General features: G+C 41.6%; 1 protein-coding gene across 5 annotated transcripts in view; it reads right to left on the minus strand.

The window, feature by feature from the left end:
- The window catches only part of MAP3K13 (mitogen-activated protein kinase kinase kinase 13), a 158,098-nt gene that overhangs the window by 3,747 nt on the left and 126,757 nt on the right, over positions 1-27,594 (minus strand). For all 5 annotated transcript variants that reach the window (XM_004003078.6, XM_060419588.1, XM_027957536.3 and 2 more), the window contains 10 exons: positions 26,450-26,641; positions 23,750-23,908; positions 21,843-22,001; positions 21,158-21,266; positions 11,590-11,699; positions 10,155-10,271; positions 9,250-9,387; positions 5,254-6,040; positions 2,488-2,558; positions 73-370 (listed from right to left, as the gene is read on the minus strand). In XM_004003078.6, the coding sequence (XP_004003127.1) occupies positions 73-370; positions 2,488-2,558; positions 5,254-6,040; positions 9,250-9,387; positions 10,155-10,271; positions 11,590-11,699; positions 21,158-21,266; positions 21,843-22,001; positions 23,750-23,908; positions 26,450-26,641 (2,140 nt within the window). The remainder of the gene's footprint in view (positions 1-72; positions 371-2,487; positions 2,559-5,253; positions 6,041-9,249; positions 9,388-10,154; positions 10,272-11,589; positions 11,700-21,157; positions 21,267-21,842; positions 22,002-23,749; positions 23,909-26,449; positions 26,642-27,594) is intronic.

Consider the following 27,594-nt stretch of genomic DNA (forward strand, 5'->3'; position numbering starts at 1 on the left):
GAGCATGTTCTAACACAAAGATCTGCAGGAAAGGGGACAGTGATGAGAGGAGAAGAGAGGAGAAGACCCCACCTCATAGCCACGTTCCTCCGCACACAGCTTGCCCAGAGACATCTGTGTTTTCACGCGGCGCACAGCACACTCCTTGTCAGAGAGCCCATCCGAATGTGAGGATATCTCAATGGGGATCTCTGGCGTCTGGGACAGCAGGTCATCAAGCTTCTCTGCCAGGCGATCTTCGAGTTTATCTGCTAACTCATCAGGGCTGTTTGAGTGGTCACTGGTATTTCCTTCCTCGCCATCAGACACAGAGAAATTCTCAGAGCTGAAGGTGGAATATGACTGGCAGCTGCTGATACAGCGATGGGGCCTAGAACCACAAAGAACCAGAGGAACTTAGTCCTGGGAATGGCTGTTTTTCATGTCTGTTGGTCACAGCCTTGGTGGGAGGTGATCTAGTTTTCTGCTTGCCCCGGAGGGAGAGCCAAATCCAGAAAGGAAGAAACTATTTAAAGCAACAGAGAGAGAAATCTGCGTTTCCCTTTTCATTTGGTTTTCTGTGCTTATGTGGCTCCACACAACGCTCCAAAGCTGATGGCTACCGCTGGTCTTTGGCGGTGACTGCATTTCTCACTGGGTACAGGGGCCTCAGAAGCCTGAGCGCTGTTACCACCCTGTGGATCGACCCCTAACAGAAATGAGCTTGGAAGCAACGTTGACTCTGTAGCTCTGGGCACTGTCCAGCAGTAGGTGCTCATTCCAGGTAAAGTCAGGGTTTAGCCCTGATGAGACAAAGCTTCTGGGGAGCGGGGAGGGGATTTATAAAACTTCCTCATTTCTCTCCCATTGTTTACAAAGGAGCCTAGTAAATAAGAATGCTGTTAGCTTACATTGTCTTAAAATAACAAAACAAACAATAAAAATGAAGACTGCCTCTCCCTTTCTCATTGCCTGACCTTCCTGTATTTCTTAGTACAAAGTGATGCCGATGGCCTGTGATCCGAGGTTGGCTGATGACCAGGCCAGGTGATGGGCTGGAGTGATAGCATCAAGAGTCCAGATGGAGGAAGCCCAGGTGGGAAAGGGAAGTTAAGGTAGGACTCACAAAGCTTCCCAAGGCTGGTAACCCAGAAGGGAGACAAGGGGAAGAATGTTATAATTAAAAATGCAAAACCATCAGGTTTAAAACAAAATCTGTATCATAGCAAGAAAGAAAGGTGGGAAGCCATTAGGTAGGCTGAGTTAACGGTACCCATAGGAACAAATGCTGGAAGTAATTGTGACGCCTGTAAAATGGGGTCAGAGGGTGAAAAGACAGGTATCCAGGCTCAGTCTCACTGCAGAGGAGAAAACATAGTGTCCAAGGAAACAAGGTAGCAATGGCAGTGTGGTAGGATTAACTCAGGGGTGAGAACAGACTTCAGTTTTGTGCATGGCATATGGGCCCAGAATACAATCTACCAAAATATGGGGAGTCCCTTGGTCTCAGGAAATTCCTGGTTCTGGGCAGGTACACAAACCTTCCTGGGGTATTCTTACAGTCTTCCTCTTTAGGAACAGAACGCCTATCAGCAGAAAAGGCCTCCTGGGAGGAAAACTCCCTTCCATACTTCTGCCTGACAGCAGCTGTTAATTCTAGGGGTAGGGGTGTGTGGTCCTTCTTTGGTCCTACAAGCAAAGTTCTTATTGCTGGCTAGTCAGGAAGCTGTTTCTAAGGATGGGCTGAAGGAGGATCAACCAATTTAACTATACTTAACCTGGTAAGGTATAAAATCCAAGGCATGGGAAGTGCTATGGATTGAACTGTATCCTTTCCAAATTTATATGTTGAAGCCTTATCTACAATGTGACTGAATTTGGAGATGGGGTCTTTAGGAGGTGTGTGTATGTGCTCAGCCACTTCATTAAGGTTAAATGAGGTCATACGGGTGGGGCCCTAGTCTGATAGGTCTGTGGCCTTTTAAGAAGATGAGATCTCATGCTCTTTCTCTCTCCCCTACCATGTGAGGACATAGCAGGAAGGCTGCTGTCTGCAAGCCAGGAAGAGAGTCTTCACCAGGAATCTTGGACTTCCCAGCTCCAGAGCTGGGAGAAATAAATGTCTTCTGTTTAAGCCACCTAGTCTGTGGTATTTTGTTATAGCAGCCTGAGCAGACTAATACAAGGAGGTACACTAGGAACCAATAAAATTACCCATAAAACAGCACAGCCATCTGTCACAAACTGCCCACTATATTCTCAATTATAGCCTTGAGTCACATTTCTTTTCCCCATCTTTCAGTTCTTATCTAGTGAATTTGGATAAACTAGGATCTGCAGTGCATAGCCAGCTACCAAAATGGCCAGCAGGAAAGCAAGAACACAGTAGGTTCAAACTTCCCTCTAAAGGGCTGTTAGAAAGTGGCCGGTGATGGAACTGAAGGTGTGGCGAACTCAGGATTCTCCCTGCCCACACTGAAAGCAGTCACATAGGGTTATTGGTTTTACCTCTGTCTTCGTGGAAATTCAACTTCACTATCTACTTCCCCTTCTTCCTCTTCAGAGGAGTCATCTCCACTCTGAGAAGAACAAGGAGAAAAGAGTCTTATTTCTCTTTCTTACATTCTCACACACACACATGTGCACACACACATGCACAGAGACCCTGTAAAAGATTTAATTATCATCAGAGGCACTGAGAGGTAGCTTACTGAGTGTAACTTTTAAAAGCATACCTCTTCATTCATTCATATAGCAACTATCCCTGGGTGTCCATCTAGGCCTTGTACTAGATGCTGGAGGACGCATAGAACTGGGTAAGGCTGGGTCATCTTTGGCCTCAGGGAGGTGAAACCTCCATGAGAATGTCCACAGGTGAGTAATCAGGAGGGGAAACCAGAGATGAAGTCTTAGATTTGGGGGTGGTCTCTTGTAACCACTGCCACTAGTGGTTCTAGGCTCTGACACAGAGACTTCAACAAGAGGTGATCTTTCAGTTCTTCAAAGCCCAACAACTACTTCCCCTCTTTATGCATCAATCACTTTTTCTCTAGTATTATAGCTATTATGCTTACATCATCTCTACTGCTAAGACACACATCATTTAAGGTCAGATCCCATCTTGTTTTGTTGTATTCCTCTACCATTAACACAACACTGCATACAAAGTAGATGCTTAACACACGACTGAATCAGCACTTAGGTATGGGTAAGAGAGTTCTGGCTGGGACATCTGAGGCCCCGTCACTGCTTGGGCTCTGCGGTTCATCTGGAAGGGTGTGTAAGTACCTCATCTGAGAACACGGTCCCCTTGAGGGAAGATTCCATTTCCTTTCAAGGGCACAAGAACAGCCCCACTTAAGATCAACCATCATTAACCAAAGCCCCATGATGCACAGGATTACAACAATCCCTTGGGAGGTGAGTAAAGTGGGTCCAAATAACTGTACCAAAAATTGAGTATAATTTGTTACACAATTGCTTCTGTTGTTTATGTTTCAGTGTTTTGGCCACAAGGCATGCGGGATCATAACTCCCTGACCAGGGATAAAACCTGCACCGCCTGTGTTGGAAGGCTAAGTCTTAACCACTGGACCGTCAGGGAAGTTGGAAGGATAATTTATTTTTAAAGTCAGTTCTAATAATCTACCACTTTTACCCATTTGTCTTCTGATATGCATTTTGAATAGGAAAGACAGGGATGGAGCTATTCTGCCTGAGGAGACAAGCACTTGCCCCTAAAGCACTCCTGGGAGTGGATCCCAGTAGAGAGATGTTGAGCTGCCCTGTGGGAGCGTAGTTCTAGGGAGGCCAAATGTGTGAGGGGTGTGTTGCGTGGCCTGCAGACCCACAGATGCCTCAAAATGGCACCAGGATAGTTCAAAGATACATGTTACTTGGGAGTGGACTGGGGAGTGGGCTGATGGGTTTCTTCTGGGGGTGATGAAAAGATTCTAAAATCAGTTGTGCTGATAGCTACACAACTCTGAACAGAAAGAACTGAGCTGTACACTTTAAACAAGAGAACTGTATGGTAAGTGAATTATATCTCAGTAAAGATGCGACCAAAACATATGTTACTAGCCACAGGGGCCAGAGCTGCAGAGAATGAATCAGCCCAAATCCACTGCACTAGCTGAGACACGATGGATCCCCAGGAGTGCTCAGTAAGCAGCGGCACTGTATGTGGAGGAGGAGGCACAGCTCTGAGCCAGCGGCCCTCAGCTCCAGCGTCTCTCCTAGGAAATGTCTAGTTGACTAAAACACGCTCATTTGCGTTTCAGACACTTTCCTTTCTTCAGTGGAATTCCCGATGAGTGAAGATGATGTGAAACGGTGGTTAGAACTGAGTGGGTGTTTTCTGTGCGCTAAACACTTTTCATATATAGTGTTTTTTTAACTCATTAGCAAGATGAGCTCATATTTTTGGAATGTTGCTGTATGCCAGGTTCTATTCTAAATTCTTTACGATTAACTCATTTAAACTTCACATCAATCAGTGAGGCAGGGTCCACTATTAGCCCCATTTTATAGATTAGAAACTGATGCTCAGAAAGGTACTAAGTAGAAGAGCGTGGCTTTGAACTCAGGTCTGTCTGACTACCAAGCCTGTGCTCTTACATAAGGTCGGAGAGTTAGCCAGACTCCCAGCTAATAAACCACAGGCAGCCAGTGGGTGAGGAGGAGAGGAATAGGTTTTGGTGACTGAGAACTGGCTGGGTTTTGATGGTTAATAATGAAGGTGACGTTTTTCTAAAATATACTGGGAAGAAAGTGAGTTCCATGGGGGATTAATAAGTGTTATTTTTAAAAGGCAGTATGGTCAAATAGGTGAGGGAAAAGCTGGCTTAAAGGAGGTTACTGCACGATTTCTCAAAGCCAAGGATTTGTTAAACGTGTACTTAGGAATCTCCGAGACGGAATGTTTCCAAAATCTGTTTTATAATGGGGTCCTTCCTTCTTGCAACATCCTTAGGACTAGGCTAGGATATGGATTCCAACCTATTTTGATTACATAGCCCTAATATACAGCTATCTCCTACTTATAAATTATATATGCTTGAATCAGTGCCCTGATTCAGGAGTTGTATTCTTTAGTCTATCACCTAAGCAGTGTGGAAAGTATTAAAAGCAAAAATACTGCTATTTGTGCTTTTGTTATCTCATCCTTTTACAAAATGCATACTTTCTCTATATATTCTATAACACACAGCATATGATAGGTTCGACATTCCTCAAAGGCAGTGACACACTGCTGTTGTCTTTACACCTTACCTTCTGGAGTGGCCTTGTTTTGCGAGGTAGCACTGGGGGAGTGATGTGATGAGAGGCGCCAAGGGATGACACAGACCGACAACCGCTGAATTCATTTTCTTCCATTTTCTCAGAACCCTGGGCATTTTCCAAGAGGGGATTGTGTGCTGGTGGCTTGAAAAGGTTGGGGCTCCTCCCCACCGGCTTGGCCAAGGGGACGTCTAGGGAGCCATGCTGTTCTGGCCTGCACTGGAGGCAGGGGTCATAGGGGTCAGCCTGACAACAGCCCCAGGGGCCAGCCTGGCCCTTGTCAGGCTCAGAACTTCTCCAACAATCTGCCGCCATGGCCGTGGAGATGAGGTCAGGGCTAGAGCCAGGCATCTGTCTTTGAGAGTGGTTGCTGAGTGGGCTCCGCAGGGCTGCTGCAGGACCAAAGTACCTCAGGTTGTTGGCGCAGGTGGCAATGTCCTGTCCGTGCATATTGAGTCTGGGATGGTGACTCTGTGACACGGCAGGTGGGGGTTGCTGGTATTGCTGCTGCAGAGGATTATGGTGCTGGGGAGATGGGTACTGGGGTTCAGCTTGGTAGAGGGAAGTGGGATGGGGTGAATCCTCTTGGGCGGGCTGGTTTTTCAAGATGGCCGCAAAGTCACTGTGGCTGCCTCGGCTGTTCCCACGTCGGTGGCGTGGTTTGCTTCGATATCGGCTCTTGCTGCTGGAGGAGGACAGTTTGGGACTTCCGGATAAAGGGGATGCCGTGGGAGCCACTTCCACACTGGGGATGCCTTCAGATCTCAACAGATCTGGCCTGCAAGGAAAGAACAGGTTTGGTTTTAAACATATGAAAACTCATTCAAGTTTGAGGAAATGTATCCCAGGTCTGGTGGTCGCCAGAGGTGGGGTGACGGGACTAGGGGGTGGGCAATATGGGTGAAGGGGATCATAAAGTACCAGCTTCCAATTATGATACAAATAAGTCATGGGATGTAACAGCGTGGTAACTGGAGTTAACAATACTCTATTGGGTATTTGAAAGTTGCTAAGAGAGTAAATGGGGCTTCCCAGGTGGTGCTAGTGGTAAAGAACCTGCTTGCCATTCACGAGATGCGGGTTTGATTCCTGGGTAGGGAAAATGCCCTGGAGGAAGGCATGGCAACCCACTGCAGTATTCTTGCCTAAAGAATCCCATGGACAGAGGATCTACTGATGGGCTACAGTCCACAGGATTACAAAGAATTGGATACAACTGAAGCAATTTAGCATGCATGCATGCATGCACAGGACAGTAAATCTTAAAAGTTCTCATCACAAAAAAAATTGTAACTAAGTATGGTGACAGATGTTAACTGAACTTATTGTGGTGATCACTTTGCAATATACACATATGTTGAATCATTATACCATACACCTGAAATTAATATAATGGTATTTCACCCAGAACAGCTGAAGAGAGGTAGGAAAGCTGAGGAGAGGTAGGAAAGCAGAAGCCCCTGCTACCCCCAACAAGGCGCTGGCTCCTCATCCTCTCTCCCCTCACAGTGGTCTCAAAGACACTTCTATTCAGGCCCCAGGGGGTTCCAGACCTTGCACGGAAACTGCAGGTGCAGTCCTGCCTTCATCTTATGTGATGAGGAACCCAAAATGCCGACCATATTGGCTTCCGGTCTCACAGCTCATTACTGGTAGAATCTAGATGAACAGTCTCTCTTAACTGCCAGTCTGGCTTGTTGGACAGTCAGAGTACAGCCTGAAGGTATGTACAGATCACCTGGGAGCTTGTTAAAATGACTGCACAGGTCTGGGATGCAGACCTCAGAGCCTGACTTTCTAACATGCTTTCAGATGATCTCAACTGAGGACCACATTCTGAATATCCAGGCCTCATAGCAAATCAGTAGGCATCAGGCAGCAGGAGATGGTTTTTTTCTTCTTTTCCATGAGAATTTCAGTTAAAGACTTGTCTTAGTATAGAAGTTCCAGGTATCACTGGTACATGATGAAGTGGATAGGGTACTGTGGGATTATCAGCATCTTCCTGTCTCAGATTCACAGCACTGTGGTCAGCTGGCCAACCTGTGCCACAGACAGCATCTGGGGAGGTCCTGGGGCTCTCTACTGAGGAAAGAGAGCCCTCCAAGGCCCAGTGAGGGCATCTATCAATATTTACGCAGTAACTGGCTATGGCAGGGTCTAAAAGAGAACTTAGGTGAAAGTGTCCTAAGATAGGTGAAGGCTGCTCAACTTGGCAGTGCAAAATCACAGAATAACACTGATAACAGCACACCCAAGTTTACAAAGCACTTCACAATAGACAAAACACCTTCCTACTATTACAATACCCATTTTACAGATGAGAGCACTGATGGATCAGAGAGGTTAGCTGGCTTGTGTCCATTACAAAGCTAGGAAATGGCAGCACTCACAGCCTGAAGCTAAGTCTTTGGACACCAAGGAACAGTTCTCCCCCATTCCAAGCTTCTCCATGTTATAAGGCATTTAAACTATCTTATTAGACTATACTCAATTGTGATGGGCTTGGTGGATCCATCATGGTTCATCTTTTTCTGTCCCTGACTAAACACAAACTGAGGCTGAAAGATAGTGGATGGTTTCTCCTCTCTGATCGCCTCAGAGGGCACTGGCCAGCTGACTTGATAATCACTGGACTGTCCAAATAATCTGAAACATAAATCCTTCAAAAGGCAATCAATAGAACTCTCTGCAGCTCTAGTACCCACTCTGAGTTGCCTTTCCAGACGAGATCAGCTCATCGACTAAGCATCTACTGGTGCTGTCAAACTTTCAAACATGTTTCTCACAGGTGAAATAAAAGTAAACATGAGCTCGTACTGTGAAAAATGAAACAGTACTATATTCTCCCAAAGTACTTGGTGTTTTAGCTGTTGGCAGACTGCAGAGAGGAGCCAGAGGTGAAGGCTGTGCCTAGTTCATATACCAAAAGAAGGGAGGTGGTGGGATTCCTGGAGGGGTTTGCCAGGTGCCAACTGAAAACAATTTCTCTAGAGCTTGACCAGAAGATGGTGAAGCATGGTAAGTAAAAGCAAAGCTGGGATTAATCCATGCAGTTATCCCTCAGTGGTTTAGACTTATATTAGTCAGGCTATGCTGGGATGGTCACTGTTCTGAAAGTCTTAAAATACATGCTTGGTTTGCATTTTCTCACTACCTTTATTCTTACTGCATTTATCCCAATCTCACTGATAGGTTTACGCCCAGATTAAGGCACATTTCTTTCTTTTGCATTAATTTAGGATTGGGTCAACACTCCATTCATTGGGAAGAATTCCTCTAGCAGAGAGTTTGATTAAAAAAACTGACTAGAAGAGCATTCTAACATTAAACTAGCAAGGAAAATGTGTTGTAATTAGGGGAAAGGGCATCCTTAAAAATTTTTTTTAACGTTTTTTTTTGAGCAACTGTGGTTTCCTAGGTGATTTCACATCCCGTTTTATTTAAACCTCACTGAAGTTCCACACAGGAGTGGGATGAGGGGAACTAGATGATTAGATATAGGTAATTATCAAAGGGCCTGCTTTTGTTTTGGTGGTGGATTTACAGGCACTTATTATATTATTAAAAAGCACTAACTAAATGAGTAAATAAAAGTGGGACATATATGGACCCATAATGCATATTATAGAGAACTCAATTCTGTTCACTAGGGGGTCAGGAAAAGAAAAAGAAAGTACACCATTTTACCCATGACACTGACAGAGATCAACCGACATATTCCAAATCACACAGCTTCTAATGGGATTTGAATCCAGGCCTGTCTGGCCCCCACTTCATTTCTCTTCACTGTTCTATGCTAAGATAATAAATATTGATGCCTTAGACAGTAATAACTGTACTCCCGGAGTGCAGGACACACTCTCTCCCACTTCCCTACTCTGTATCCAGAGGCAGTACCGTGTGGCCACACTCACCATCATCTGATAATGTATTTTAGGGGCATATTTCCCCACTTATCTGAGTAGTGTCAGTATAGATGCTCACCGCTTGGCCTGCATCCCAGGTCTGTGAGGCAGGCCTTTCCTCTTCATGAGCTTCTCCATGGCATTGGGGTGGATTATTGGACGGACAGGATGTCGTTTGTAGGTTCCAGGATACTTCTTCTCCACGGCCTGCTCACGTCTGAAGAATGAAAGAAAAGGCCACGTCTCAGTCTTGCCTGGAGGATCCTATGGACAGAGAAGCCTGGCAGGCTACAGTCCATGGGGTCACAAGAGTTGGACATGACTTGGTGACTAAACCACCTGTCACCCAGACTGAAAAGGTGGACAGAATGTTTTCACAGGTTTACTCTACCCACAGAGTCTGGCCACACTTAACAGATATAGGCTATCTGAATAACAAGGCTGCTCTTCAGGTTAAAAAGGAAGAAAAAACAAAACTAAATTCAAACTAACCTGACTTCATTTTTTTTCCTTCAGCTTGCAGATGGGATTTGGAGGCCAACCTTCCCTTCCCCTGACACGCCTCGTGAGATACCAAGCAAAGGTTGAAGTCCTACTTATTTTCAGGAGCAGCTATTAGTCAGGACCCCAGAGTTTCTTGCCATTCTCAGGAAAACACTGAACTGCTTGCAGCAGTTGCTTTGCTTCCCTAGGGGGCGGTAAGCTCCCACTCATCCACACCAAGCTCCTCCTGAAATGAAGACCCTCCTTCCCTGAGCCACTAGGCAGGCCGAAACTGCAAAGTGCCCTAGAACCAGCTCTGTGGCGAGTCCACTCAAATGTGCGCCCCACCGGGGCAGGGACCTGTGCCTGGAACATCCCCCAAGCAATGTTGGGTGGATGAATAAAACAGCCACCAGTTTTGAGTAGCAGTAACCTGGACGACTGTTACATCTTGGCCGACTGATACACCCAAATCAATCAGGACAGTGTCCGGGTACGTACTTGATGAGCTCCTTCTCCCGCATCTCTAGCTGCAGCATGATGGCACTCAGTTCCATGTACAAATTATTAGCCCGCTCAAGTTTCCGCTCGTAGTGCTCACGAATATCCAAAGCATGCCTATCAAAGAAAACACAGGAGCAGCGAAGCTGATGAATGTGGGGGAGAGCCAGGATCAGCTCCAGTGAAATAAGAACAGGACGATTTCTCAAAAGCACTTGCCCAAGGGCCCTCTAAATTTAAGGCTCGCTTGTCTGATGTAGTGACTCAGACAACGTGGAGTGGGAGATAAGAAGTCCAAGTTTTCCACTTTGTTGATTGTTAAGGGCCATATCCACTCATACAGAATAGCCAGGAGGTAAAATCTGAGTGCAATTTATGTATAATTTATAGCCTTTGTCCATACACTATTTGGCAATATCTTAATAAGAATATGCTACATGTTAAGGGAAATACACAGTTAAAGCTAACACGATAATCCCTCATTTATACTTATCCATGGTATAGATCTTGTTTGGGCTCAAAAATCACTGCAGATGGTGACTGCAGCCATGAAATTAAAAGACGCTTACTCCTTGGAAGGAAAGTTATGACCAACCTAGAGAGCATATTCAAAAGCAGAGACATTACTTTGCCAACAAAGGTCTGTCTAGTCAAGGCTATGGTTTTTCCAGTGGTCATGTACGGATGTGAGAGTTGGGTTGTGAAGAAAGCTGAGCGCCGAAGAATTGATGCTTCTGAACTGTGTTGTTGGAGAAGACTCTTGAGAGTCCCTTGGACTGCAAGGAGATCCAACCAGTCCATCTTAAAGGAGATCAGTCCTGGGTGTTCATTGGAAGGACTGATGCTGAAGCTGAAACTCCAATCCACCTCATGTGAAGAGTTGACTCATTGGAAAAGACTCTGATGCTGGGAGGGATTGGGGGCAGGAGGAGAAGGGAACGACAGAGGATAAGATGGCTGGATGGCATCACCGACTTGATGGATGTGAGTCTGAGTGAACTCTGGGAGTTGGTGATGGACAGGGAGCCCTGGTGTGCTGTGATTCATGGGGTTGCAAAGAGTCGGACACAACTGAGCGACTGAACTGAAATGAATCTAGTGGTTATTTGTGTTCTATCCTTTAATAAGCATCTTTGGGTCAGGGACTACCTCTTATAAATTTCTGATCTTTCATGTTACCTAGGGCAGCAACTGAATAAACAAACAGCATTGCTCCAGGGATCTTTGTTGCAGAGATACGATAAAGGAAGATAAAGGTACAGACAGAAAGAAAGTGATACAAGTGATTGACTTCCAGGGCAACTTTTAAAGAAAAAAACAATAACCAGCAGAGGTGACAGGTGTGTAGAAGATGAAATGATTCACAGAAAGGGTTCCTATTAAATATCTGAAGACCTGGGAATAAGAAGAAGTGAAGTAGGAGAGGTCAGCTGACCTGAGCTCTTCTCTGCGCCTTCGAATAAGTTCTTCATCTAATCGGTGGATACAGGTTCCTTCACTCTTAATCTTCTCAAAGTGCTTTTTCACTTCTTCTCTCCATTCAGCCTAGGCAAGGACAAATTAGGTTTTATTAACTCCAGGAATTTTAATCCTTGATATAACCATAGGACCCTGTACAAGACTTCCCCCCACCCACCCCATATGATTATACTGAAGAGCCTGATAGAATAGATGTTCAGTAGTAAACTATCTCACATTAATGCATCTGCACACCCTACCCAACTCTTCACCCCATTTTCTGTGTTTACTCTAATACTCGTAGTCTTGACCCCAAGAAACATTACAGCTGGCATGCTAGCCATCATCTCTGGAATAAAGCAGCTCAGTTTTAAAATATTTTTTATTTTTTTCAATTTTTATTTTTACTTTATTTTACAATACTGTATTGGTTTTGCCATACATTGACATGAATCCACCACGGGTGTACATGAGTTCCCAAACATGAACCCCCCTCCTACCTCCCTCCCCATAACATCTCTCTGGGTCATCACCGTGCACCAGCCCCAAGCATGCTGTATCCTGCATCAAACCTAGACTTGTGATTCATTTCTTACATGATAGTATACATGTTTCAATGCCATTCTCCCAAATCATCCCACCCTCTCCCTCTCCCTCTGAGTCCAAAAGTCCGTTATACACATCTGTGTCTTTTTTGCTGTCTTGCATACAGGGTTATCATTACCATCTTTCTAAATTCCATATATATGTGTTAGTATACTGTATTGGTGTTTTTCTTTCTGGCTTACTTCACTCTGTATAATTGGCTCCAGTTTCATCCATCTCATCAGAACTGATTCAAATGTATTCTTTTTAATGGCTGAGTAATACTCCATTGTGTATATGTACCACAGCTTTCTTATCCATTCATCTGCTGATGGACATCTAGGTTGTTTCCATTTCCTGGCTATTATAAACAGTGCTGCGATGAACATTAGGGTACATGTGTCTCTTTCAATTGTGGTTTCCTCGGTGTGTATGCCCAGCAGTGCGATTGCTGGGTCATAAAGCAGTTCTATTTGCAATTTTTAAAGGAATCTCCACACTGTTCTCCATAGTGGCTGTACTAGTTTGCATTCCCGCCAACAGTGTAGGAGGGTTCCCTTTTCTTCACACCCTCTCCAGCATTTATTGCTTGCAGATTTTTGGATCGCAGACATTCTGACTGGTGTAAAGTGGTACCTCATTGTGGTTTTGATTTGCATTTCTCTGATAATGAGTGATGTTGAACATCTTTTCATGTGTTTGTTAGACATCCGTATGTCTTCTTTGGAGAAGTGTCCATTTAGTTCTTTGGCCCATTTTTTGATTGGGTCATTTATTTTTCTGGAATTAAGCTGCATAAGTTGCTTGTATATTTTTGAGATTAGTTATTTGTCAGTTGCTTCATTTGCTATTATTTTCTCCCATTCCGAAGGCTGTCTTTTCACCTTGCTTATAGTTTCCTTTGTTGTGCAGAAGCTTTTAATTTTAATTAGATCCCATTTGTTTATTTTTGCTTTTATTTCCAGAATTCTGGGAGGTGGATCATAGAGGATCCTGCTGTGATTTATGTCGGAGAGTGTTTTGCCTATGTTCTCCTCTAGGAGTTTTATAGCTTCTGGTCTTACATTTAGATCTTTAATCCATTTTGAGTTTATTTTTGTGTGCGGTGTTAGAAAGTGATCTAGTTTCATTCTTTTACAAGTGGTTGACCAGTTTTCCCAGCACCACTTGTTAAAGAGATTGTCTTTACTCCATTGTATATTCTTGCCTCCTTTGTCAAAGATAAGGTGTCCATATGTGTGTGGATTTATCTCTGGGCTTTCTATTTTGTTCCATTGGTCTATATTTCTGTCTTTGTGCCAGTACCATACCGTCTTGATGACTGTGGCTTTGTAGTAGAGCCTGAAGTCAGGCAAGTTGATTCCTCCAGCTCCATTCTTCTTTCTCAAGATTGCTTTTGGCTATTCGAGGTTTTTGTATTTCCATACAAATCTTGAAATTATTTGTTCTAGTTCTGTGAAAAATATGGCTGGTAGCTTGATAGGGATTGCATTGAATTTGTAAATTGCTTTGGGTAGTATACTCATTTTCACTATATTGATTCTTCTGATCCATGAACATAGTATATTTCTCCATCTATAAGTGTCCTCTTTGATTTCTTTCATCAGTGTTTTATAGTTTTCTATATATAGGTCTTTAGTTTCTTTAGGTAGATATATTCCTAAGTATTTCATTCTTTTCGTTGCAATGGTGAATGGAATTGTTTCCTTAATTTCTTTTTCTACTTTCTCATTATTAGTGTATAGGAATGCAAGGGATTTCTGAGTGTTGATTTTATATCCTGCAACCTTATTATATTCATTGATTAGCTCTAGTAATTTTCTGGTGGAGTCTTTAGGGTTTTCTATGTAGAGGATCATGTCATCAAGCAGCTCAGTTTTAAGTCAAGATTCTGGTGGAGAGAGCCTGGCTAGAAAGAACAGCTCTGATAACCATATGGTACAAGCATGTGTCAGTCAGAATACGACCATTTTTACATTGGACCAGAATTCTTCCTGGGCTTTGTTTACAAAAATATCTTGAGAAAATATTTAGTATAGAAGATCCAAGAGGCATGAACAACAGGAGAAGGGGATAAAAATATGGAGACTTATACAGGAATCTGTGGGCTTCTCAGGTGGCGCTAGTAGTAAAGAACCCGCCTGCTAATGTAGGAGATGTTAAGAGATGTGGGTTCGATCCCTGGGTTGGGAAAATCTCCTGGAGGAGGGCATGGCAACTCACTCCAGTATTCTTGCCTGGAGAATCCCACGGACAGAGGAGTCTGGAGGGCTACAGTCCATGGGGCTGCAAAGAATTGGACACGACTTAAGTGACTGAGCATGCACGCATGCATCTAGGAATTTGGGAGTGAGAAAGAAAAGAGGGAAGGAGGGAGGGGGAGAAAGAGCATGGTCAAAGAATTTAGTAGTCTGGAAACAAATTTAGGAGAGGGATGGGTATCTAATATGTGATTTTAGTTGTTCAAAGTATAAGCCTCTTCCAATTTCCTAAATCTTTAGTAAAGCCTCTGACATTCACCTTGACTTTGGATGAGTATATTTATTTGGTTTTGCTTTTAAAAAAAAAAAAATAAAGAAAGGTACTGAACTGCATCTTTGGGTCAATGACAGGACAAAGATAAAGGAACCACCAAAAGATGGCAGGGATGGGGGTCTAAAAAGCAGAGCCAAAGTGTCCATGTAATTATAAATCTCCCAGAAGTTCACCAAAGTATTAAAAAGGACACTGGACTTTTCCATAAGGCATGGTGTTTCAGACTAATTTCATCTAAATTTTAGGAGGCAGGAAAATCTCTGCAGAAATACAGTCTATAGACCATTTCTAGAGAAACAGCTAAAGGAGAACCTTCCTCATTATGTATGCACTACTATCCTAAGAAGCTAATGAGATAATCTAAAATAATTTCCAGTGAGAGCTAAATACGTAACGAAATGTTTCTAACTGCATTGTTTTCCACAGCTCTTCTATCCTTTTAAGATTCATAAAAATGATCTCTCTAGACCCTGGAAGAAGTTATACTCAAGTAATTGTGAAATTAGAAAAGCTTTCTCCCCAGATTTGCTGTTTCTCATTTATTTTTATAGAAGAAATTATATTACAATGATTTAGAAAGTGTTCATTCTGCTTATCTGTTTATAATATGTTAGATCTTCATATATATACATATATACACACATATTGACTGACCATTGGGAAGCGACTTCTGTCAGTTGATTTTCTGGCATCAAATCTGCCAAGCAATGTCATCAAAAAGCCAAGATCTAGAATGTCTGCCCATTGTTTGGCAGCAGTCTTTGACAATGGTGATGTGGTGGTTTGGTTGCTAAGTCGTGGTGGTATCCAAGCAGTAAACACAGGTTTGGTTGAGTCCAGGTAATGCTGTTCTCTCAGCCATCAGATTAAAGTCACAAAGAGCAAGAGTATTTGAGTTTTAAGATGCCAAAGACTGACATGATCAAGGGTGGCTGGACCTAAAATGGATAAGGGAGGGGGCCAAGGGTGGGTCTTAAAGCATCCTCTTTTGTGAAGATCATGTCAGTGGATCCTGACACTTTAACAGGGACCAAGAATATCTCTCTCTAGTGGTGAGGGATCAGATATCGCAGATTAGATTTTTAAAATTCTAATGGAGAAGGCAATGGCAACCCACTCCAGTACTCTTGCCTGGAAAATCCATGGACAGAGGAGCCTGGTAGGCTGCAGTTCATGGGGTCGCTAAGAGTCAGACATGACTGAGCGACTTCACTTTCACTTTTCATGCATTGGAGAAGGAAATGGCAACCCACTCCAGTGTTCTTGCCTGGAGAATCCCAGGGACGGGGGAGCCTGGTGAGCTGCAGTCTATGGGGTCGCACAGAGTCAGACACGACTGGAGCAACTTAGCAGCAGCAGCAGCAGAGGAAATGAACCTCCTGACATCTGGCTCATGGAATGTGAAACTGAAAAGACAACCCTCTCAAGACTGAAACTTGTTAAAGTAGATTTCCTCAAAAGAAATTCCCTTTGTGGGAAAATACCAAGTACTGACTAATACAATAATGTGTTTTCCTCAAAGGTACTGTGTTACAGGTAGATGTTAATTTTGGAGTTCCATCACATATACTTAGAATCTTTATGTAACAGGAGTTCCAATTTGCACTGAATCTGCAATTTAGAGATGTCTGGCCATATCTAAGAAATGGAGGTGGGCAGGCTGAAGTCAGTTTGCACAGAGATTAAGGAGTCTCTGAGAGAAAACATGAGGGGGGAGGAGTCCTGTGTGACTCTGATCTATAACAGTCCTCAAAATAGGAGTGGAGAGGCATTTCCTACTGTTTCACTAAAATACCAACAAAACCTTGGGCCATAGCTAGCACTATTATGTGACCTGTAACAAAATGTAACTCAACAGGGAAAGGACCAGTTCATTGCATAAGCACAATGTGCAAGTTTGGAATCTGGAGAAGCCCACAGCTTTTTAGTTACTGCAAAAAAATAGCAGCTCCTGGTGGGTGACGGCAGTTCCTTAAGGATAAGGCAGCATCCCATAGATGCCAGCTGGGGACTACAGTCTCTCAGCAGAAAACAGTACTAACCAATAAAGTAACACTCAGCAGATGCTAGGTGGAAGACTGCTGTTCTAGCCAGAGTCAGTGGAAAGTACGTGTGTGTTAGTCGCTCAGTCGTGTCTGACTCTTTGTGATCCCATGGACTGTAGCCCACCAGGCTCCTCTGTCGATGGGATTCTCCAGGCAAGAATACTGGAGTGGGTTTCCATTTCTTCCTCCAGAGAATCTTCCCGACCCAGGGGTTGAACCCAGGTCTCCTGCATAGCAGGCAGACTCTTTACAGTCTGAGCCACCAGGGAGGCCACAAGGAAAGGCGGGCAGACATTAATATGAGGCTATCTGAGATCCCTACTCTTTACTGGGGATTCCCCCAAATTACATGTAGAGTGGAGGAGGGAGCAGGGAGTGTTTCACAAGGTACGTAAGTCCAGTAAGCAGGTAAGGGAAAAATACAGTGAAATCAGGGTTATTATAGTGAATGGAATCCTCTTCACAGCCCAGGTAAGGCCTGGGGAAGGCTGTAACATTTAGCACGTTTTTGTCTTCTCAGATATTTAACCAGTTCACTGAAGCCCTTGCACCCATACGTTGCTCCTCCTCTCTCTCGTAACAGAGGTGTCAAAATGAAGCTGAATTAATATATGAATGGATGAATAAGACAGATGATATCTATACAATAGAATACTATTCAGTCATAAAAGGAATGAATTTGTGACACACTACAACATTAAAGCTCAACATTCAGAAAACGAAGATCATGGCATCTGGTCCCATCACTTCATGGGAAATAGATGGGGAAACAGTGGAAACAGTGTCAGACTTTATTTTGGGGGGCTCCAGAATCACTGCAGATGGTGACTGCAGCCATGAAATTAAAAGACGCTTACTCCTTGGAAGCAAAGTTATGACCAGCCTAGACAGCATATTCAAAAGCAGAGACATTACTTTGCCAACAAAGGTCCATCTAGTCAAGGCTATGGTTTTTCCAGTGGTCATGTATGGATGTGCGAGTTGGACTATGAAGAAAGCTGAGCACCAAAGAATTGATGCTTTTGAACTGTGGTGCTGGAGAAGACACTTGAGAGTCCCTTGGACTGCAAGGAGATCCAACCAGTCCATTCTAAAGGAGATCAGTCCTGGGTGTTCATTGGAAGGACTGATGCTGAGGCTGAAACTCCAATACTTTGGCTGCCTCATGTGACGAGCTGACTCATTGGAAAAGACCCTGATGCTGGGAGGGACTGGGGGCAGGAGAAGGGGACGACCGAGGATGAGATGGCTGGATGGCATCACCGACTCGATGCACATGAGTCTGAGTGAACTCCGGGAGTTGGTGATGGACAGGGAGGCCTGGCGTGCTACGATTCACGGGGTCGCAAAGAGTCGGACACGACTGAGTGACTGAAATGAACTGAACAACATAGATGAGCCTTGAAGACATGCTAAATGAAACAAACCAGACAAAGAAAGACAACTATTGTATCATCCTACTTCAGTGAAATATCTAGAGTAGGCAAATTCATAGAGAGAGAAAGCAGAACAGAGATTTCTGTGGGGAGCAGAGAATGAGAAGTTAGTGCTTAATGAGGTAATGAGAAATTTTGAAAATAGATAATGGTGATAGTTTTATAACCCTGGAATGTGATTTCTGCCACTGAATTGTACGTTTAAAAATTGTTAAAATAGCAAATTTTATAATATCTTTTACCATGATTTTTATAAAGTAATGAAAAAAAGAAGCTTAGCTATGAGAAATGAAGAAGCAGGATGTTGAGGGGCTATGCTGCTGCTGCTGCTAAGTCACTTCAGTCGTGTCCAACTTTGTGCAACCCCATAGATGGCCTCCCACCAGGCTCCCCCGTCCCTGGGATTTTCCAGGCAAGAACACTGGAGTGGGTTGCCATTTCCTTCTCCAATGCATGAAAGTGAAAAGTGAAAGTGAAGTCGCTCAGTCATGTCTGACTCTTGGCGACCCCATGGACTGCAGCCTACCAGGCTCCTCTGTCCATGGGATCTTCCAGGCAAGAGTACTGGAGTGGGGTGCCATTGCCTTCTCTGTTGAGGGGCTATAAGTAGTAGGAAATCTTAGATTCTGAGTCAGAAAGGTCTTAACTCTTGATTAGTGCATGAGTCCTCCTTACTACCTCCCCCAGTGAGCACAAGCTTGTCTCTAGGACTTACTTGCTCATGATTAAATTACTCTTAAGGCAGAACAGTCTATCCCTCTAATGAGCTATCTGTCTCTGCAACTCCCAGCCCTGGAGTTTCTGGGTGGTCACAGTGGCACTGGGTAGTCACGAAATTACACTTGCTCCTTGGAAGAAAAACTATGACAAACCTAGGCAGTATATTAAAAAGCAGAGGTATCACTTTGCCAACAAAGGTCCATATAGTCAAAGCTATGGTTTTTCCAGCAGTCATGTATGGATGTGAGAGTTGCATCATAAAGGAGGCGGAGCGCCGAAGAATTGATGCCTTCGAACTGTGGAGCTGTGAAGACTCTTGAGAGTCCCTTGGGTAGCAAGGAGGTCAAACCACTCAAGCCTAAAGAAAGTCAAGCCTGAATATTTATTGGAAGGATTGATGCTGCAGCTCCAATACTCTGGCCACCTGATGTGAAGAGTCAACCTATTAGATAAGACCCTGCTGGGAAAGAAGGCAAAGAAGAGGGTGGCAGAGGATGAAATGGTTAGATAGCATCACTGGACATAAATTTGAGCAAACTCTGGGAGATAGTGAAGGACAGGGAAGCCTGGTGCGCTGCAGTCCATGGGGTCACAAAGAGTTGGACACGACTTAGTGACTGAACAACAGCAACAACGGTGGCACTCAAAACGGTGCAAAGACAGGGTTGTAGAAGAGCTCAGAAGCAGGGCACAAGATGCACCTAGCAGCTGGGATCTACGACCAGGCTAAAATGTTTTCTAAAGACTTCTATCAAACGTAATTGAACACCAGGAGCAATAATTGTCTACTTGGAGAAATGGTTTATTGTCCAGGAATGAAGCAATAGCTTTGGCAGAATCTAATATTGTACTGAAATTGGTTGCTTTGCTCATCTGTTCTCTATATGCTGCTTCTTTATACAAGTGCTATTGATGAGAAACAGGTGAAGCATGTTCTCTCAGGAAGACATCAGCTGGGTTCTTGGCAGCACCCTTGACTGATAGTTTGGGGGGAAGGTGGCGACCAGCAGCTAAACAACTATTGGTTGACGACTGCTGTGGAGAGAATTCTGGCAGCAGGCAGGAGGCAAGGCCTCAGGTACAAGAGGGCTATCAATAAGCAAAACTATGCGCTAAAAAACTAGTTCTTGCCCATTGTGGGAGGATGATTTGTCAAAACACAATTAATAGGAGCTCCCTAGTTGCCATTCTTATCCATCTCAGGAGTTCATCAGAAAAAGTACCCAGAACATACAACCTCAAAGAAGGCTTAATCTTTATAGCTTTGCGGGAGATGAATAATAACATCTTGCAATCAAACAGCTCTCTACAGCCTCCAGTGCACTTGCATGTTCATTATCTTATCTGATCCTCACCAAAACTCCACAAGGAAGGGAAAACATGGTCATCTTCACTGTTTAGATGAGTTAGCTGAGGTTTACGGAAGTTTAATGACTTATCCAAGGCCACAGGACAGGGATTTATGCTCAAAATCTGTTACTTTTCCCAGTACCTCCCTCATTAGTTCACAAATACTTCATTATCATTAGCCAGAGATGGTCTGAATTTCAGACTCAAGCAAATCAGCCTGTAAATAACTGAAAAATTCTAGGAACTAGAAGGGTATTTTTAACTATTTATGGAGAGGTAAACTTTTACATTGGGAGAAAAAGGTGGTAGAATTTATGAATATTAAAACACCATGCTGTATGTTTTGTAGTAAAGGCTAACAGATACATTAAATTATATTTGATTTGGAGCTACTAGGTGAAAAGGTAGAGAAAAGGTTCTCTTGGGCCTAATTCTGTCACAGGCTCTCTCTGGGCTTCAACTTTCCTCCTCTTTACTTCAGCTTTTCTAACTTTAAGGAAAGCAATACTTTCATGAAGGTTAACAATAGTTTTAATTCAAATGTAGGTACACTACACTTTTCATATCTTCTTTTCCTCTTTTTTCTCCAACAATTTCACCAGAACCCACTATGAAGATGATATTTTACTACAAGGTATTTTCAAATAAGAGAATTCATATATGTTAAGTGCTTAAAAACCCTCCAAAACTCCAAAGTGTTAAAAAAACGCCAAAGTTGTATGTGTGACGTTTATAATAGTCATCATTACTGTTTCACCATGAGTCGAGCTACGTAACTGTTCTAAGAATCAGAATGCCCTCTTCTAGGAGAGACTCCTTTTCATTGAGAGTTCCCTGTCTGTTTAGCAGAACCTGGAAGAGTTTCCAGACTTACCTGAGACTTGAAGTAAGTTTCTTGTGGGGTGGCAAGTACATCTGCAGACGCGATGTCCAAATGCATGAGTGTCTGCCGAAAAGAAGGTCGGTTGCGAGGTTTACTCTGCCTAAAAGTTAAAAAAAAAAAAAGCTTGTGCATTTCAGAAGTTGTATCCAGGAGGATAAAGATTTTATTCTACTTTACAAAAAAACAAAAACAAAAACAAAAACATTTCTGACTCCATGTGTGGCTATATCTCAGGTAGTTTTGATGTACTGAAGAACAACAGGAAAATATAATTATGAGACGCCTCTAACGATGAACTAGAAATCTCTAGAATCTGTTTGATAATAATGATCCCTGAGAACTGGCAAAGTGGTGATAGCTATCATTTACTAAGGCCTACTGCTTCAAGATATCAGACCAAATTCTTTATTTATAATTTTTAATTAATCATACTACCCCCATTTCACAAGTGAGAAAACTGCCACTTGGATGACATGCCTCAAATTACACAGATAGAAAAGGGTAGAACTAGTATGTGAATCCAAAGTTCTCAAATTCCAAGGCTCCTAGACTTTACACAAAGTAAGGTTATTCATTCCAAATACACGTTGGAGACGTCCCTGCTGTTTAGAGAAGTTTTAAATATGGTTTTGAGGAAGAAGGTAGAAGAGAATATTGGGAGAAACATATTTCTTACCATGTCTGCTTCATAAGGATTTTGAATCCATCAGGGCAAGTGGAAGGAACTGGAAGGTGTAGGCTATTGCTTCCAACCCCCCAAATAATGGCTGAAGAGTCTACATCTTTGTACGGAATCTCCCCTGTTAGCAGCTCCCAAAGCACCACTCCAAAAGACCTATAGTAGCCCCGGGAACAAGCACAGAAGATATTTCAGAAAGACTGATTTGTATTTTAGCCATTTAGTAATTTTCAATCAAACACATAAACTCTAATATTGCTATAGAAAAAATAGAAACAGCCAGGAAAACTCTGAAAAAGAAAATTAATGAAGGGTAACAAATATCAGATATTAAAACATACTACAAAGCTTCAGAAATTAACAGTGGTGATGAATAATCAGCTAGGCTAATGGAAAGGAATAGAAGTCTAGAAATACATCTAGACCAAATACATATATGAATTGAGTATATGACGGAAGTTACATCTTAAACCAGTAGGGAAAAATTGGTTATTCAATAAATACTATTGGGACAACTGGGGAAAAAATTATACTTTATCTTACACTAAGATAAATTCCAAATGCATCAAAGATTTAAATGTGAGAAATGAAATCCTAAAAATTCTCAAAGAACATATGGAAAAAAAAAATCTTAAGAGTAGTGAAAGCTTTTCTAATTAAGAAATCCAGAAGTCAAAACAGGAGAGACTGATAAACTGCTTAAAAGAAAATCTTGACACGGAGAAACCCTCTAACATAAGCAAAACAACAAAAGTGAAAAGTATCTGTAATTCATATACACAGAAGGATAATTTCCTTAATATATAAAATACTCCTATAAGTTGATAAGAATAAAATATCAGAAAACTTAGTAAAGGATTAGTGTGTAAATAAGAAATTACAAATGGGTGTGTAAATATATGAAAAAAGTACAACCTTAATTATAAGAAGAGATATGCAAATTAAAACTGCACCTAGGACACCATTTGTTTTTACCTATATGGTTGGCAGAAGATCCCAAAGTGGAACACATTTTGTTGGTGAGCCTGAAAAAACTCTCTTATACATTTCTGTTGGGAACATAAATTGATGAAATCCCTAATGAGGACACTTTGGTAATAATTACCCAAATTACAAATGATCTCACATTTCTACTTTATCTTATTTACTTTAAAATTATAGCCAGTTTTAATATAGGCTATTATTTTGGTTTTAAGTCTAAAAGTTACTAGCCGCCAATTTTAAGAATGGAAGAAAAGCAACTACAGGAAAATATACTGTTAATAGCAGAGATTTGGAACTTCAGAGGAAAAGAAAATAAAGATGAATACCTCTTCCTGTTCCCCCCCTGCAAAAAGCATAGTCTATCAGGACTGTTTAATAAAAGGGCAAATAGTCCCGTATACCTCAAAGCATGTAACTGTATTGCAGCAAAGTACATCACTAATGCACCTGATGATGGTCTGAGAATAAGTAAACTTCGTTTACCATGTTTTATTCAAGAAGGAAAGAATTATGTAATATATTTCAGAAAGACTTTTATACTAAATGGCTATTTGAAGTAAACTTTTATTTATTTATTTTTTGATGTTCAAGCTGGTTTTATTTTTATTTATTTGAATTTTTTTAATTTTTATTTTTACTTATTTTGCTTTACAATACTGTATTGGTTAGTTTTCCAGAAAGTTCAGCATTTTCTCTTGATGAACCCCCAAAACTGATGATTCACTGAGTGGATACTCACCCCAATTCCTCCTCTCCCAATCCTTCTTACCAAGTGTACCTTGGGTTACACGAGACTGAGATCAACTAGAACTGAGTAATACTAAAGAGCATTTTGGGTGAGAAGAAGTGTTGAAAGAGGAAGCGCTAATAGGGTGAAAGTGGGAACAGGCTTTTTGGTTGGGACAGATGGCACCACTCACCATATATCGACCTTTTCAGAGACAGGTTCATTCCGTATCACTTCTGGTGCCATCCAGGCGACAGTGCCAGCGAAGGACATCTTGGTACTCTTATCACTGAGTTCCTTAGATGTACCAAAATCTGAAATTTTTACTGCATCTGTGTGAGTCACTAAAACACTTTAAAAAGAAATAAAGAAAGGATTCAGAGCGTTAGTACTAATGAAAATCATGACTAACTGGCAACTGAAGATTTTGTTCGCTGCCTCCTACGTTGCAGAACTCAGCTCTCCAGTTCCAGTACTACTGCGGCCTTAGCTACCCACCAGGAGCAGCATCATTTACGCTTGTGAGCAGCGCAGCATACTGGGCTTGCTACACCTGGTTTTATCCTTCCTCTACCACTTGCTAACTGTGTGACCTTTGCCAATTACTTAATTCTTCTAAGCCAGTTTTCTCATCTGTAAGATGGAGACAATTCAGGTCACAGTATCTTATTCACAATTCAAACATCTCTGGAAATGGTTTATAAATATTTTCTCATATGTATAAAACAAACTCAATTTACTTATCCCATTTTGTGTGACTATCAAAGGCTTTGCCATGGATTTATGAATGCGTATGATTATAGGGTGTTGCCCCAGACTTTGCTGGGGGTGTAATGTAATGCCCTATGCTACCTTCTGAAATCATCTGACTTCAGGAGTTTTGGATAAGGCATTAGGAGTCTGTAATTAATGATCTCATAAAATTTTCATTTGAATTAAATGAGATAAGCAATGTAAAGCACCCATCTCAATCAACATTGATTCTCATCCTTGCCAGTCTCAGACAATCCACTGGGAAAAACACTTCTTTTAAAACACTGTTTAAATAATGGCCAACTAAAATCATGCATGGAACCATGACACACAGGATTCATTAATCTAAAAGGCAAGTAAGTATGCTGGGATTCTGTTAATGTTGCTAAGGAAAAGCAGGAATAAATTTACGCACAGATTCTACATAAGTCATGCATAGGATATTTTACTTGTTATAATTTCTTACTTATATAATTTGTTACACATTTTACTTGTTATAATAGTGATCTGGGATGTGGCCTGGGGCAAACTGCTTTTGCTAGCCTCAGAGTATAATCCAGTGCCAGTCAAGTCCAGAGTGCTAGCACTCTCAGACACTGCCTGAATTCACTGAATTCACTTGAAATAGCCTGTTTAGAACATTAGAGTGTTAAGGAGTTAGGGGTTCAGAGGCTTAATGATATAGAGAAATAGTCTGAACAGTAAGTGTTTTGTTTTGGGGTCGGGGGCAATCCACACAGCTTGAACCTGGGCCACAGCAGTGAAAGTGCTGAGTCCTAACCACTGACGAGCCAGAGAATCCCCTAATATAAGAGGGAGTAATTCTTAAGGAGAACAAGCTGATTAAGAAGGAGGCCATTCAAACAGGTCTTCGGCAAGGTATCTTGTGTGCTTTCTATGTATGCAGTGGATGACAGAAACAAGAGATTGTGTTAAAAATGTGAACAGAAGGAATGAATACTATAATAACATTTTTGTGTAAGGAAAGCAAGGAGGTTTTTAGTGAGCTAAGGACTGTAATAAACATCGTTGAGATTAACAGTGATAAACTAGAGCTGCTTTACAATTGATAATCAAGGACAGATTTTGTATCTCCCATGGAGGAGGGGCAGGACTCACTGTGGATCCCTCATCTTATCAGGACAAGGAAGGATCTAAGTTCTGGGTTCAAGCACTACCTCCATGACTTTAGGCTCTGAGCTCTAGATTATCTTACATAAAATAATGATACTTATTACATCTCTTCCATACATTCTTTTGCCAAAATTAAAGCAGATATGATTAAGTATTTTTAAAAGTTGTAAATCATGAAAGCACTATGCAAAAATGTTTTAGGAAAAGATTCTTTTCTGCTTCTCTAAACAAAATGTGATGGAAAATAATGAAAATAATGTATAAAAATAGGAGCCACATTGAAATGTACTATTTAATCAGTTTCTTTCTTTTCTTCATGCACTTTGGGAAACTTGAATAAGCATTCCTCTTAAAGTGGGTTATTGGGAACCAAAGAATCATTCTGAAAACAAAGATTACTAGAAACAGCTCTGCTTCTCTTAAATAACCAATTTATATTGTTTAATGGACACTGTGGAATTTTACTTGTTTACTTCTTTGCTTAGATTCTAGGAAGCTCAAAGCCAAATTCGTAATCCACTTGTAGTGACTGTACAGAAACTTATGGCATACATTTTGTGGACAAGCTTTAGTTAATGTTTTCACTTTCTCTTTGCCTCTGGTTTATTTTTTAATCTATTTTTATTCTGTTGTATATATTTCTGAAACTCAGTTTTGGAAAATTGGTTTTCTGGGGGAAACACACTAGGAAAACAAGTCTTCCAGTGGGAAAGTCTGGCATTCATTATCTGAGATGATGGAAAGTGAATTCTTTGGTTAATAATGTAATTTGTTTCATAGTTGTACAATTGCAAAGCAACAAAAAGGGAAAACCACACAGGTGCCTGGACATATCTGCCGTATAGGTAAGTAAGGAGGTTAATAACCCTCTCCAAAATATGCAAATAGAGATATCCACTCTGCTTATTTAAATTGAACTGAAAATAGTCTAAAAGCTTCATTATGATTGATAAAATTCCATATTTCAATAAAAGAAAATGACTGAAAAGTTAGCTCCAGAACTCACTTAGGTGATTTGAGATCACGATGAATAATTTTATGAAGGTGCAAATAATTCATTCCACTTGCAATTCCCGTGGACCAGTCTACTAGCAATCGAGGTGTGATTTTCCTGCCAGCTCGCAAAACCTCATAGAGTTGTCCATGGGCACAGTATTCCATGATGATACAGTAACATGGGGCCTGAGTACAAACACCCCTTTCAAGAAAACACAGACATATACATGAACACACAGATCACATAAACATACATGTATACATATTCATACTTTAAAAATATTTAATAAATTTAATAAAGACAGGTTTTCTATCCAAATTATTTATAAAATGCATATATATCCCGATTCTTAAATTACCACTTAAATCCCTGTAGTCTACGTGTTTCTTTGTTAGCATATAGACAATTTTAGTTTGTTTTGTTCACTTCAGATATCTATTGTTGTTTAGTCGCTAAGTTGTGTCCAACTCTTTTGCAACCCCATGGGCTGAAGCCTGCCAGGCTCCTCTGTCCATGGGATTTCCCAGGCAAGGACACTGGAGTGTTGCCACTTCCTTCTCCAAGGGGCATTCCTGATTCAGGGACTGAACTTGTGTCTCCTGCACTGCAGGTGGATTCTCTGCTGCTGAGCCACCTGGGAAGCCCTCAGGTATCTATATGCTATGCTGTATCGGTGCTTTTTCTGTGGGACTTTGTCATTCCAAAACAAAGAGCATCTTTCTCTGAGACTTGTGTAGGCTGGACACTGTTCTTTTAGATTAAGAATAACTTAAGTGTCTTCCCTTAAAAATTAAATGGAAGTTTTATATATAATGTATAGAGAGAATTCAAGTAAAATATTTCTATTTTTACCATTAAATTTGTTGAATTTTAAAATACTCAAATTTAAGATAATTAGACTGAATACCAAAAGAATCAATGTTCTGTATTATAAGTATCTGAAAAGCATTTCTGTTTAGAATAAAAATAATGTCACACATTCTATTATATACCTATGCAGCCTCTATTTTCATTAATTCCTACATCTTCTATGAAGACTTTCCTGATTATTCCAGTCTAAGAAATCTTTCTTTTCTCTAATTTCCTATGCTACAATTAATTTTTTATATACTATTTTTCTCTCCCTCTACAGATTATCAGCTCCTAGAAGGAAA

Source organism: Ovis aries, chromosome 1, assembly GCF_016772045.2.
Source record: "Ovis aries strain OAR_USU_Benz2616 breed Rambouillet chromosome 1, ARS-UI_Ramb_v3.0, whole genome shotgun sequence".
Lineage (NCBI taxonomy): Eukaryota > Metazoa > Chordata > Mammalia > Artiodactyla > Bovidae > Ovis > Ovis aries.